Source organism: Arachis hypogaea, chromosome 6, assembly GCF_003086295.3.
Source record: "Arachis hypogaea cultivar Tifrunner chromosome 6, arahy.Tifrunner.gnm2.J5K5, whole genome shotgun sequence".
Taxonomy (NCBI): domain Eukaryota; kingdom Viridiplantae; phylum Streptophyta; class Magnoliopsida; order Fabales; family Fabaceae; genus Arachis; species Arachis hypogaea.
Genome location: NC_092041.1, coordinates 1,286,971 through 1,300,194, shown reverse-complemented (window position 1 = coordinate 1,300,194; position 13,224 = coordinate 1,286,971). Strand labels below are relative to the sequence as shown.

At 33.8% G+C, this 13,224-nt stretch overlaps 1 protein-coding gene across 1 annotated transcript; it reads left to right on the top strand.

Moving 5' to 3' along the window:
• Positions 1-9,953: 9,953 nt before the first annotated feature.
• Positions 9,954-12,849, top strand: LOC112695197 (probable arabinose 5-phosphate isomerase). The gene is made up of 3 exons (XM_025747451.3): positions 9,954-10,866; positions 11,665-11,888; positions 12,232-12,849. The coding sequence occupies exons 1-3, from the start codon at positions 10,225-10,227 to the stop codon at positions 12,386-12,388; spliced, it is 1,023 nt and encodes a 340-aa protein (XP_025603236.1). The 5' UTR covers positions 9,954-10,224; the 3' UTR covers positions 12,389-12,849.
• Positions 12,850-13,224: the final 375 nt, after the last annotated feature.

Below are 13,224 nucleotides of genomic sequence, written 5' to 3'. Positions count from 1 at the left end.
ACTGCTGGCAGGGATGGTTAGATGTTATGATGTTTATGGTGTCGTTATTGTTGTCTAAGTTGTATTAGCAAGTCTTTATTTGAGTAATGTAAGGTTGTTTGAGTCAATTAATGTCGTGAATTTGTTTAGTGAATTAAGTTCATCTGTTTAACTCCTATTATTTTAGATGTTTAATTGAAACACTTTGGTATGCTTATGATTTATGAATGCGCGTAACAGTTGTGACAATCTACTTCGTAGCTGTAGATCCTAAAACATATATAATTATCATACACATATCAAATAACATACAACAGCTGTCTGAAACGTAAAACCATAAAAATGATGCTAAGAACATAATGAAACATAGTTCCCACCATATGTAAAAAGATCACATAACTAATCAGAATCCTCGATAGTGTCACTGTCATCATCGTCAAAATAACCAAGCAGGTGACCTTCGGTGCCACACAAAGGAGGACGCCTCACCCTCCTCGATCGCTGATTTGCCTTTGGTGCGGATGTCTGTGGCGGAACGCCGCTGAATGCTGATGCTAGGGTCCCTCCTAACGCGAACCAAGGGTCAGATGGAGAAGCTGCAGGCTCATTAAGGACAACCGGCAACTGCGGCTGAACATCGTGACTCGGTGGCTAGTACTCGGCAAACTGGGAATGATCCTCAGGCATCTGTGGCCTATAATGGGTCGCATCGTCGTCCCTTCGCATGCCTGCTATATCCCTAAAGAACTCTGACTGGCTAACAGGATCATCGATGTCCATGCCAATGGCCGCGTTAGTAAAGTTAGCGAATACCTGTGGCTCGACACTCCCGAACAGCTGAGAGCTACCCCCTACATCTAGGTGGGCTGATCCATCCCTGTGTCCAAACCCCCAACATCCTCACCAATAGCGTGCTGAGCACCGTCATCCGCAGCGGATGGTCTTGTACCTCGAGCCCGTCCACGACCATCCCGCCAACACTGTCATGTGGCTCTACGTCAAGGAACACGATAATCCACAACAACTCCATCATCAGCACCACCAAGGTCCTCATCCAAAAGGTCGTCGAGCCATTGCCACTCTCGATCGATGGTACGTGTGCCTATACACCGACGTCGATCCACTCGCCTCTTGTCCGGTCTGTCGTGAACCTGCACCCTGGGAGGTGCCTGCGACGACCAGCCTCCTCGGTCAAAACAATCGGCCTCGGATCATGAAATGCAATATCTGGGGATAGGAATCTATGGGCCACACGGCACCACCACTCTAGCAAGTACTCAGCTGATGGACCGGGGTTAGCTACTCGATCGACCGGTATGACTGAATCAATCTGGTTCTCCCAATGCTGATGCCATTCCTGATAATATCTGGGAAACCATCGGTCTCCACCCCTTCCATCCTTCGCATGGAGCCAATCTATGTTCAGAGCCGACTAAGGGAGATGCTGAACACCGCCGAACTGCGATACCACCCTATCCACCTGGTGCCAGTCAATCGCAGCAAAATATATCAGGCTGGTGACCACTGTCCATAGCATACGGTGCTCGTCAACTAGTATATTCGGATGAACAACAGCAGCAACCTCGGGAGAAGAATAAGGCTCCCACACAAACTGTATCGAAGAAGTTAAAGATAGGTAAGACCATAAGATTAAACATGAACCAGTACTAGTAAGAGCAATAACTAAACGACTCACATTGGAAACACGCAATCTATCCAAAGAAAGGCGTGCAGACATCACTCTTTGATCCCCTGCATCGTTTCTCGGTAGATATGTAGCCCACCTACAATTTTTCATTCAAAGCATGTCATAACAAACAATAACACATGAAATTGAACAAGTTATGGACCGAAAATAATAAACCATACCTGGATGCAAGCGGAAACCTAAACACACCAAAACCACTAGGTCTCAAACTGGAAAACCTCCAGAAAATCCAAGACTGTAGAAGCTGTAGTGGCCTGGCCAAGTTAACAATGTTTCTGTTTGTCCCACGACAAAGACATCTATACAACCAGGCTAGTGCAGACGAGCCCTATCTATATCTACCCAAATCGTCCAACAATGCCAAATAAAGCAACCAGCGAAGGTGAACTCGGTTTGCGTTCTTGTCCGCAAACAGCTGAGATGATAATAACATCAGAATATAGGCACGCGCATATACACGCACCGTCTCTTCACTCGCGTCTGCTGGGAGAACCCGGAACCTCTCATGGAACCATGTGTAGCACACCGTCATTTGCTTGACTTTATTCTGCAGCGGTAACTCCCCAAACAACTCTCGAAACCACACCCATGCAGGTCTTCCGTTCTCCATCAGATTCTCAAAGTCAGTCAGGCACCCACTAACGGTCTCCCCATCGATGGGCAAACCCAGCTGATATGCCACGTCTTGCAAAGTGATGGTGCACTTCCCAAACAGCATGTGAAAGGTGTGGGTTTCAAGACGCCACCTCTCGACGAATGCGCTAAGTAGAGGCTCATCAACCCAGAACCACTGACTGTTCAGCCTAGTGAGGTGATACAACCTAGCGGTCTCCAGATATGGTATAATCCGGTCGTGTAAAGGCATATTCTGTTGTCTCCTTACACCGCTAATAACTCTAGTCGGCTGCAAAATGTGGGTAGGGAAATCATCAACATACGACCAATACTAATAACATCAAATATAATTTAAAAAAAATTATTAGATACCCACATTGGTTTTCTATTTTCTCTAATGATAGTAATAAGAATACCAACAGGAATAATTGTACTAATAATAACAACAATAATAATAATAATACTAACAGCTCCCAATACTAATAATAATAATAATAATAATAATAATAATAATAATAATAGCAACTCAGAATAATAATAAAAATAAAAGTAATAAGTAATAATAATAATAATAATAATAATAACAACAACAACAACTAACCTCTTATTCGATGTATCCACCCACGTGCGCAATGCCATTTAGCCGGTACATGCGAGTTTCGTCCTCCATGGCTCCACCACTCAAATGTCACCAAAACCTCCAAACCTCTCACTCAAACTCTCTCAACCACCAAGCTACAACATTTTTGGTTTGGCACAATAATATTCGTTATGACTATCTACGGATTATGTATTTATACTACTGTCAGTGTAAATCGTGGTAGTCAGGAGGGATTTATGTTCAAAGCTTTTTCTTCATAAACCATGCTTATGACTACTTATTTTCTTTCATAATCCGTGGTGAGCAGCCACGATTTATGCTCAAAGTTTTTCAACTGAAATCCGTTCAAGCCTCCCCACAGTTTATGAAGAAATTCGAAATCATGGTTAGTTTTCACAGTTTACATAGTAAACAAAACAAGACACTCATGTAAAGATTTTTTAAATGTTGTATATAGATAAAGGTTTCTCTCATTTAATTTATTTAAGTACATTATCCTAAAATTTATATAATTTGTTTTAAAAATTAAAGAACTTTTGTATTTTATAAAAAAAATTCATATTTTATATGTATAAATCTTTATAAATATAAATATAAACTATTATTGATTAAATACTAATCTAAAATAATAATATTTGTTAGTCTCTAATATCATGGCTATTTTTGAAATATTATATATAGAAAGGAGGGATTAGAAGATATTTTGAAAAGGTCGAGGAAATTGAAGCAGTTATGAGGGAGTTGATAAATGAATGAGAAATGGGGGCAATAGAAGCCAAAAGGGGGGCAGAAATTAAAATTTAGGTTCCCCATAACTGTGTGTGTAGTGTGTAGTGAGTAGTGACTGCTGTTTTCTGATATATATGAAGCAAATGAGAAGCCTTCGTCCAATCCAAGGGGACAACCCACTGCATTCCACGTTTTCTACACTCTTCTACGGATCCCTTCATATCCCAATTATTGCACCCCAACTTCATATCAATCACGGGAAATTTCTAAAATCAAGTCAAGTTAATTAATATACAAAAGTATTATGAAGAAATGAGTAGTTAACACAACAGTCACACGGGAAACTAGTTTGTTTATGGGAGTGGATTTTTTTTGGTAAAAAAAAAATAGATAATATTCAGTGTCTAATCTAACTCTTTATTCTTTTTTTTATTTAATTTTAATCTTATTTATAAAATTAAAAATAAAAAATCACACTTTATTCTTTATTCTGTTAAGTGAATTTTCTACTGCAGAGGATCCATTTCCGTTTGTTTATACATGTTGCTCATAGCATCTCTGGAACTGATTAAATTTGTATTAGATCCAATCACCCTAGTAACATGTTTTCCAAAGCATATATAACACTTCAGTTTACGGATCTTACTCTACGTATCAATGAGTCGCACATGAAAAAACATTTTGAGCAACTTTAATAGCCAATAATGAATCTAAAGATATAATCCGAGGATGTAATGCGAGTGGCATATCAAAAGTCAGTTCATATAATATATATATTATTGTTTAATTTATTTTTATTATATATTTTTATATTTTAATATGTATTGATTTAATTGATGATTTTTATGTACACTAAGTATAATAGGTAAAATTGTAGTTAGATAAGTTATCTTTGTCATGAAATTTTTTTTTTTTTAAAAAAAATTTGAATTAATAAGAGAATGTCAATGAATAATTATATTTTTAACACGTTTTTTTATACAAAAATTTCTTATGATTTATATGAATTTTTCATCAATTTATTTATTTTTTTTATAATATTTTTTTGAGGTCAATAAAGATTAAACTATAAAATTTGAAATTATAAAAAATTATGATATTATGTCATAAATTTTTTTAAAATTTAAATCAATAAAAAATATATAAATAATTATATATATCTCTAACAGAAATTATTTTGTTATTTTTAAATTAAAATTGTTAGATGACAATTAATTACTTAATTAGACATTAGGATTTAATTTAAATATCAGAAAAATAATTATTATTACTTACTGAATATATGTGTACACTAGTCAAAGAGAGATTCCATCCAACTTATGCATGTGAATTTGCAAGAGCTAACCAAGTGAAGCTCAGTGAGGTTTCCAATACACACTTCATCCTCTGCATTATATTGCATGGAGGGTACAAAGTACATTTCATTAGTTCATTCTTGCATTTGTGTGAAGGGAAGATAATTATTAGTTAAAAGATTTTGTTAGGGAGACAATGATGAATATCCAAAAATCAAAGTATTAGAATGAAGAAAAGAATGATGGAAACGCGGAGCCCAAAGCAGAATCTCCGTTAGCACTACAATGCTACGCAATCAGTAACTTCGTACTTCCTTACCGATGTGACATATCCTCATATATATAAATTTAGTAATTTATTACAAAAATAGCCATATTCTTTTCTAAAATACTCTTTTATTTTTGGCTGAAAACTAGTACTACTATTATCGACAACCTTCTTCACTCGCCTGCGTACTAAACTTAAAACCTTCCAAACCATATTTTTATGTTTTTTAAGCGAGAATTTCTTTCTTTTTTTTTCTTTTCCATGATGATGAACACAAACTCGAGAAATCTATCAACTTGTTTTAAAGAATTTCAGTTTAATTTATTCTTGAAAATTATCCATAAAAATATGACGATGTTATGTTTATATTTATTTAATATCTTGAAAACTAGATCTAGTTTTCAGAAAATAACTTATTTTATGAATAATTTTTTTAAAATATAAAATTTTATTCTCAGTAAAAAGATAGGCGTAGACAGTTAATATTTCCCTATCAAGAGTATAAATTTAAAATGTAGAATTACTATTATATTCTTCAATTATAAATTTTTTTATCAAATAATGTGTTTTTTATTGATATTAGGATTATTTTAAAAATTCAAAACCTATTCACATAAAAAATACGCATAATAAAACAAATATATGTTAATTTATTTTCAAAAATATTAAAATATTTTTTTAATAATTTATAAAACTAAATAATACTTATCTATAATATTATCCAATATAATATTCTTGAGAATATAATTCTTTAGAATATATTTCTTAACTTTGATTTACTATATGTAATTATTTTCACCAACTTCATACTACAAGAAGAATATTAATTATAAGGTCACTTTAAATTATATTTTTATATTATATATACTTTTAAGAGTGTATGAAAAAAGTTCTTTGAAAATTCAAAAAGTTCACATATATATTTAATTATTTTTTATTAGAGTATTACTACACATATAAGTTTTTTTGGCATACAAGTCACTTACATAATACGCACGTGAAATCACGTTATTTCTTTTTGTATCCCGCGTTCCTCCTCTTCCTCCTCCACCTCCTCCTCCTCCTCCTCTGCGTTTCTTCTCATTTTTCTTCACGTGTTTCATCCCCATCATCATTTTTTTAATTATTGTTGTTGTTGCTACATTTTTTTCTCCTCTTTTTATTGATTTTGCAACATTATGTAATTTTTTTTTCTTTAATTTTTTCCTCCCAAGAAAAATTATGAGAACATGAAATAAGAAGATGAAGAAGAAGAAGCAGCAGAAGATGAGGAGAAGGAAGAAGAAGAATTTTGAATTATGCAGAACTTATCAGTACATATACATCGAAAATTCTTAAATAATACACTCGAATATCTTTGTGTTACACCTAAATATCTTCGTGTTATACTCAAATTTGCTACAAATACAAATTTTCTCTAATGCTGTATATTTTTTTCTTCTTTTTTTCTTATTTCTTTCTTTCTTTTAGTTGAATGAATGTAAGTTCATTCTCTTCCAAGTAATTTTGTAGCATTATGCGTTCCTTCTTCTTCTTTGTTTGATTTTTTTGTTTTTATTCTTGTTAAAAGAGTAAAACAAAAAGAAACTTGAGAAGGTAAAATTAAAAAGAAAACATGAATAAGAAAAAAAGAAGAAAATGGTGATGATGATGAAAAGAAAAAGAAGAAGTAGCAGAAGATGAGAAGGAGGAAGAGGAAGAGTTTTGAATTATGCAGAACTTATCAGCACACATACAATGAAACTGCTTAAACAATACACTCGAATATCTTCGTATTACACCCAAATTTATTGCAAATACAGAAAAATATGTCTTCGAATGCTACATTTTTTCTTCTTTTTTTCCTTATTTCTTTCTTTCTTTTAGTTGAATGAATGTAAGTTCATCCTCTTCCAAGTAATTTTGCAACATTATGTATTTTTTCTTCTTCTTTATTTGATTTTTTTTGTTTTTATTCTTGTTAAAAGAGTAAAATAAGAAGAAACTTGAAAAGATAAATAAGAAAAAAGAAGAAGATGATGATAATGAAAAAGAAGAAGAAGAAGGAGGAGGGAGAAGAAGAGTTTTGAATTATGCAGAACTTATAATAAGCATACATACACCCGAAATTCTTAAACAATACACTCAAATATATTCGTGTTACATTCAAATATCTTCGTGTTATACCTAAATTTGCTGTAAATACAAAAAAATATTTTTTTTAATGTAGAACTTTTACATTACATTCAATTCAAACCATCAAGGATAAAACATTATTCACCTACAGAATTATAAACTACTAATAAAAAAATTAACTAAAATCGAACTATATCTCTGCCACTTGATTAGATTTAAAATAATAATCAATTTTTTTGTGGTCCAATTGACAATCTAAACTTGAATTATTCATTATTTTTAACAACAAAATAAATGATGATGGAGGAAAAGAAAGAAAAAAATTCTAATAAAAATGTGCTGTAACTGCATAAAAAAAATGTGCGCATATAATATATAAATTATTTGTATAGACTTATATCAAAAAATAACTTATATGTGAAAAATAATTATTTTTATTATTGCTATAAACAGACCAAAACTTAACAAAGACTACAGTTTCTTTCTACGGAAGAAGAATGGGATCAAGTTGAACCACATAAATTAATTTTTTTTTTGGTGACTAACCACATAAATTAATTAGTTGCATACATGTATTCATCTAATTATTTAATTTTCCGCTAAATTTTACTTAGAATATTTGGTTTTTCTTTGCTACAAGAAGATTGCAAAAGGCTCTTTTATTGGGATTGCACTCTTATCAGTTGCCAAAATCGCGTGAAACCATATATTACATTAGTGTAAATTAAATTCATGTGTTAAAATTATTTAAAAACTTTATTGAATTTTTATAACATAAAGGATATATATATATATATATATATATATATATATATATATATATATATATAGTGCCAAAAGCTTTCAATCTAACCTTTATGTTAAAAAAATTCAATAATAAATTTTTAAATAATTTTAACACATGAATTTAATTTTTATATATATATATATATAATTAAGTTGAGGTAGTCTAGTAATTAATTTATTAATTTATTAAAATAAATATTAAATATTTGAATTCTATCTTGTACATATAATAATTCATTAGGAGATATTGTGGAATATATATATATATATATATATAATGATAGAGAATATTTATATTGTATAAGAAAAATTTGAAATGTGTAAACATGTTAAGACTTGATTACGAATAATGAAATAACGTCTTAAAATTGTTTCTAAATATTTTTTAAAATGTTAAGAATAACTCAGAAAATAGATACTCTATGTATCTTAGTATATTAAGAGAAAATTATATCTTAATAATTAGGATTTACAAGGACATGCATGAGTGGAATATGGTTATGCAAACTTATTTTCTTAGTTGTTTGTTCATAATTTTTTGTGGTAGGACTTGAGGTGTGTTGTCATTGTTGCTGACACTGGTGACATGTGTACACGTGGGGTTTTCACTGTATTTAACTATTTACTCCGTAGGATCGTATGCATTTCTTGACTCTTCAATATTGTACTTTATTTACCCATTTTCCTTTTTCATTTTTTTTTCTTTCTGAAATTAATTGAACAATTGAAAACTCCAACCGCAATGCAATCCAAACGAGATGGTACAATGATTCAGCAATAGGGTTAGATTATTGATTAAATGTTAAATAAATAACTAAATTAATCTAAAATAAAACGACGTGTTCGAGTTCCAGAATTGAATAATAGTTACACGACCAAAAAACTTAGGTATTAAGAAAAAGGAAATGCTAGGAAACAATGATTATTTTGAACAATATGAATAATTATCAATTAAATAAAAACATACTACACTTTTAAATTAACTTTCTAAATTTTAATATTAAAATAATTATCCATATATTAATAAAATAAACATCCAATATATCTATTATTTATATTGTTTAATATTTTCATTGTCTACTTATACTTCTTTTTAAGAAAAATATTTCTCTAAGCAATAATACTAGTCAAGAACAATTATAACCAGAGTTATTGCAGAAAAAATTATATTAAGCAATTTTTTTTGTTCCCACTTTTCATGTATTTTCTATTTCAATAAGTTAAAATTAATTTGTCATAATTTTTTAAATATTATTTAACAATTTATTATTAGTCAACGAATTGTTGTATGTATAAACGGAATATATATAAATAATTAGAATCCTTGTTGGCAAAAATTCATAGCTAAACATGTCTGATAACTTCCATTCTTCTTCGATTCTTGGACGAAAAGCAACAAATTTCCTTTGGTTTTTCTCCCCAACTTTCTTTTTGAGGTCCACAGATTTTCTCTCTTTAACTTTCTGACACCTCCTGGATTTTTATTTTTGGACTAGTGACACCTCGTGTTTGATTTTATGTGTATGTTATCATCAGACAGGTCCTGATATCTGAACGGATAGAAGAAACAAGGTAGCCCAAAGATTAAGATATGAAATAGTAGACCCTATAATGCATTTCAAAAACATTTACATGGGCCTTTTGTCATAGCCCATATGGAAACCAATTTGTGAGTAGCTCTTTAATTTTGGCAAAGAAGAAACTATGTCCAATTAGGGCGTGAGTTCTATAGATTTTGTTTTGCGGTACGTTTAAAATTCCCAAAATACCCATCCAGCAATTTAATGGCCGCCACCGACACTCCTCGAATCCACTATCTTCTTCGGATATGTAGCCTAATTAATCCAGATCTCAATTGCCACTTTAGTAACTTTAATACTACCATTTATGCATGAACTTTTATTTTTATTTTGTTAAAAAGTATTTAATTAATAAAATAAAATAAAATAACACGGGTGACAACTGACACATCCTTCGTTACCGCGTAAATTAACGGAACACAAAACTAGTCAGCAATGTTCCTTTCTTATGAAACCCAAAAGCACCACCATTGACTTCTTCTTCTTCTTCTTCTTCTTCTTCTTCTTCTTCTCTATTGAAATTAAATAAATAAATAAAAAAGAAAAAAATGGGGTCTCTGCCTGCATTTCCAGAAGCCAAACAGGGCGTTAGGGACGATTGCATTGACGAAATCACCCTCACGGATCTCTTCAAGGAGCAGCAGAGGCACCTCAACTTCTTCTTCGACCGCATGGATCACTCTCAAACCCTATCCTTCACACGCGCCCTCCTACGCGCCACCGGCACCATCTTCTTCACCGGCGTCGGAAAATCTGGCTTCGTCGCCAACAAGATCTCGCAGACGCTCGTCTCCCTCGGTATCCGATCCGCCTTTCTATCCCCCGTCGACGCGCTCCACGGTGACATCGGAATCCTCTCCGCCGCTGACATCCTCGTCCTCCTAAGCAAGTCCGGCGCCACCGACGAGCTCCTCCGCCTCGTCCCCTGCGCCAGGGCGAAAGGCGCCCGCCTCATTGCCGTCACGTCCGTTCAAGGATGCGCGCTTGAGGCCGTGTGCGACATGAATGTGCATCTGCCGTTGGAAAGAGAGCTCTGCCCCTTCAACCTCGCGCCGGTCACCTCTACCGCGATTCAGATGGTGTTCGGCGACACCGTCGCGATCGCGTTGATGGGAGCAAGGAACCTCAGCAAGGAGGAGTACGCCGGGAACCACCCCGCCGGAAAGATCGGCAAGAGCCTTATCTTCAAGGTGCGTTGATTCGCATGTTATTTGTTTTGAGGAAATTTTTATGAATGTGTTCCATGTTAGGTTACAATTACGTTGAAAATTAATTGTAGAAAAAAAATATTAAGCATTGATATTTAATTGGATCGGGGTCAAGAGAAATTAATTGATATCGAGGAGAATGTGGATGGATAGAAGTGGTTCATGCCAAATGAGCATGCTCTGAGATGAATTAAAGTGTGTGCTTTGTCGTTTTCTCTGCCCAGCTTTTAGTCAGTTATAGGTGCATATTAGGTGTTTGTGATTTGGTGTGTGTTGTGGCGATGGCATTTTCCTCCCCTGTGGTAGTAGGATATTTTGGATATTTTGTGTTGAAATGTAGGTACCTACTCGGGATGGTGAAGTTGATGGAGATAAGATTGAGAACTCAATCAGTGAGGATGGTGTTCCTGATATCTAACTGGGATAAAATTTTACGGTTTTTTGGATTCTTTGTGAAGCTACTGGGAGGTGAAATTATGGCAGAAATCTTGATGAGACTAATTGATCAAAAAGTTTCCCATCATCGGCTGATGGCGCCGTACTTAGCAGTGAATCTGGGGTACTGTTTGTTAGTCAGGTTGGTTTTGTAAACGAGTAGTTCCCCATTGGACAAGGACATTAGAGCTGCATGTTATTTGACATGAATTCTAGTTTGTAACTGTTCTTTTTCTTTGACATTTATGATGAGAAAACTCCATAGATAAACAAACCTTTTGATGGTTATGTAGTTGCTTATAGTTGGATGATGCGAATGGGTGATTGCATGATAAACATTTGCAGGTGAAAGATCTCATGAAGAAGGAGGATGAGCTTCCCATTTGCAAGGAATCGGATTTGATTATGGATCAACTTGTGGAGCTGACTAGCAAAGGATGTGGATGCCTATTTGTTGTAGATGATGGCCGTCATCTGATTGGAACATTTACAGATGGAGATCTTCGCCGTACTCTCAAAGCTAGTGGGCAGGGCATCTTCAAACTGACTGTGGGAGAAATGTGCAACAGGTAGGAGTGGTATACCCGTTGAACATCTGATTCTGATATACAATTTTGTAATACCAATTTATCATATAGAAATTGGTTTACCTGTTATAATTATTATCCAGACATGAGATTTTGCACACTCCAAATAAGGAAATGAATGGCACTTCATATGAAATCTTTCATTTCTATTTTCCTGTACTTTAGCTCTTGGTGGGGTTAGGAGTTTGTTGGTCAGGAGTGGAAACACTTTTGTTGGAACCATTTTTTAAGAGAAATTTGTTGTATTGTGATGCTTTGTACACGCTGATCATATCGGAACTTCTGATACGATCACAATGAGATAACACTCTTTTCTGTATTTCAGGAAACCAAGAATTATAGGTCCAGAAGCTATGGCAGTGGAGGCCATGAAGAAGATGGAAGCTCCTCCATCACCAGTCCAGTTTTTGCCTGTGATAAATGATGACAATGTTGTGATTGGGATTATCACGTTGCATGGTTTGGTTTCAGCTGGATTGTGATTATTATGTCACGCTATTCTACAGCCTTTCTCAATTTGTTTTCATTGAATCATTCTTTCTTCCTATCAACAACTGAATCCACCCCAGTTCAAGTGGGGTCAGGGATTCTTCTGTCATTGTATCATCTTAGGATTCAGAGAATTCTCTTTCCATTTTTTTCTTTTTTTTTTCCGGCTTCTCTTTTTAGTCCAAAAAAGGATCCGTGTTCTTTGATGCATTGTCACATCTACCGACATCACTGGCCCGATTTGTAGCTGTTTCTGTGCATCAATTATGAATGATCTGTCCGGAAGTAACATATTGCTGTAGCTGATGTCAACATGATATTTGAGTCCTTATTGTTGTATATTATTATTTTATTTCTTGTTACTCATGTTCAATTTAATACGGACATTCAGACAGTATTAAGAAGCATAGCAACGAGAAAATTATATAAGAATGTTTATTAACGATTTCTATGACATGGATTTTGGATTGTGAGCTTCTGTTGTGTATTATGTAGCCTGTTGTATAAGGATAAGAAGTTAAAGAACTCAACATTTTGGATTAAATCTCTATTTTAGTCTATGAGATTCACGCGATTACTCATTTTGGTCTCTAAAATTTAAAATTACCTATACTGGTCCTCTAGATTTAAATCCGAGCACCAATGTGGTTCCTCGACTCTTTCTGGCGATGACTAGGCAAACGGAGTGCTGAGATGGCACTCTCCCTGCCACACTGGATGAGGAGTAAACGACATCGTTTATTCTTGGCATCCAAACAAGTTAGAAACTTCGTCGCTTTGTATATGAAGGAGAAAAAACGATAGAGACTCAAAATAAAGTATTTTTCTT

What these genes read in the sequence shown, in the direction of transcription:
- LOC112695197 (XM_025747451.3), top strand. Translation starts at nt 10,225, where the DNA reads ATGGGGTCTCTGCCTGCATTTCCAGAAGCCAAACAGGGCGTTAGGGAC. An exon ending in GCAAGAGCCTTATCTTCAAG is followed by an intron (nt 10,867 to 11,664) that starts GTGCGTTGATTC and finishes AAACATTTGCAG; the next exon opens with GTGAAAGATCTCATGAAGAA. An exon ending in GTGGGAGAAATGTGCAACAG is followed by an intron (nt 11,889 to 12,231) that starts GTAGGAGTGGTA and finishes TCTGTATTTCAG; the next exon opens with GAAACCAAGAATTATAGGTC.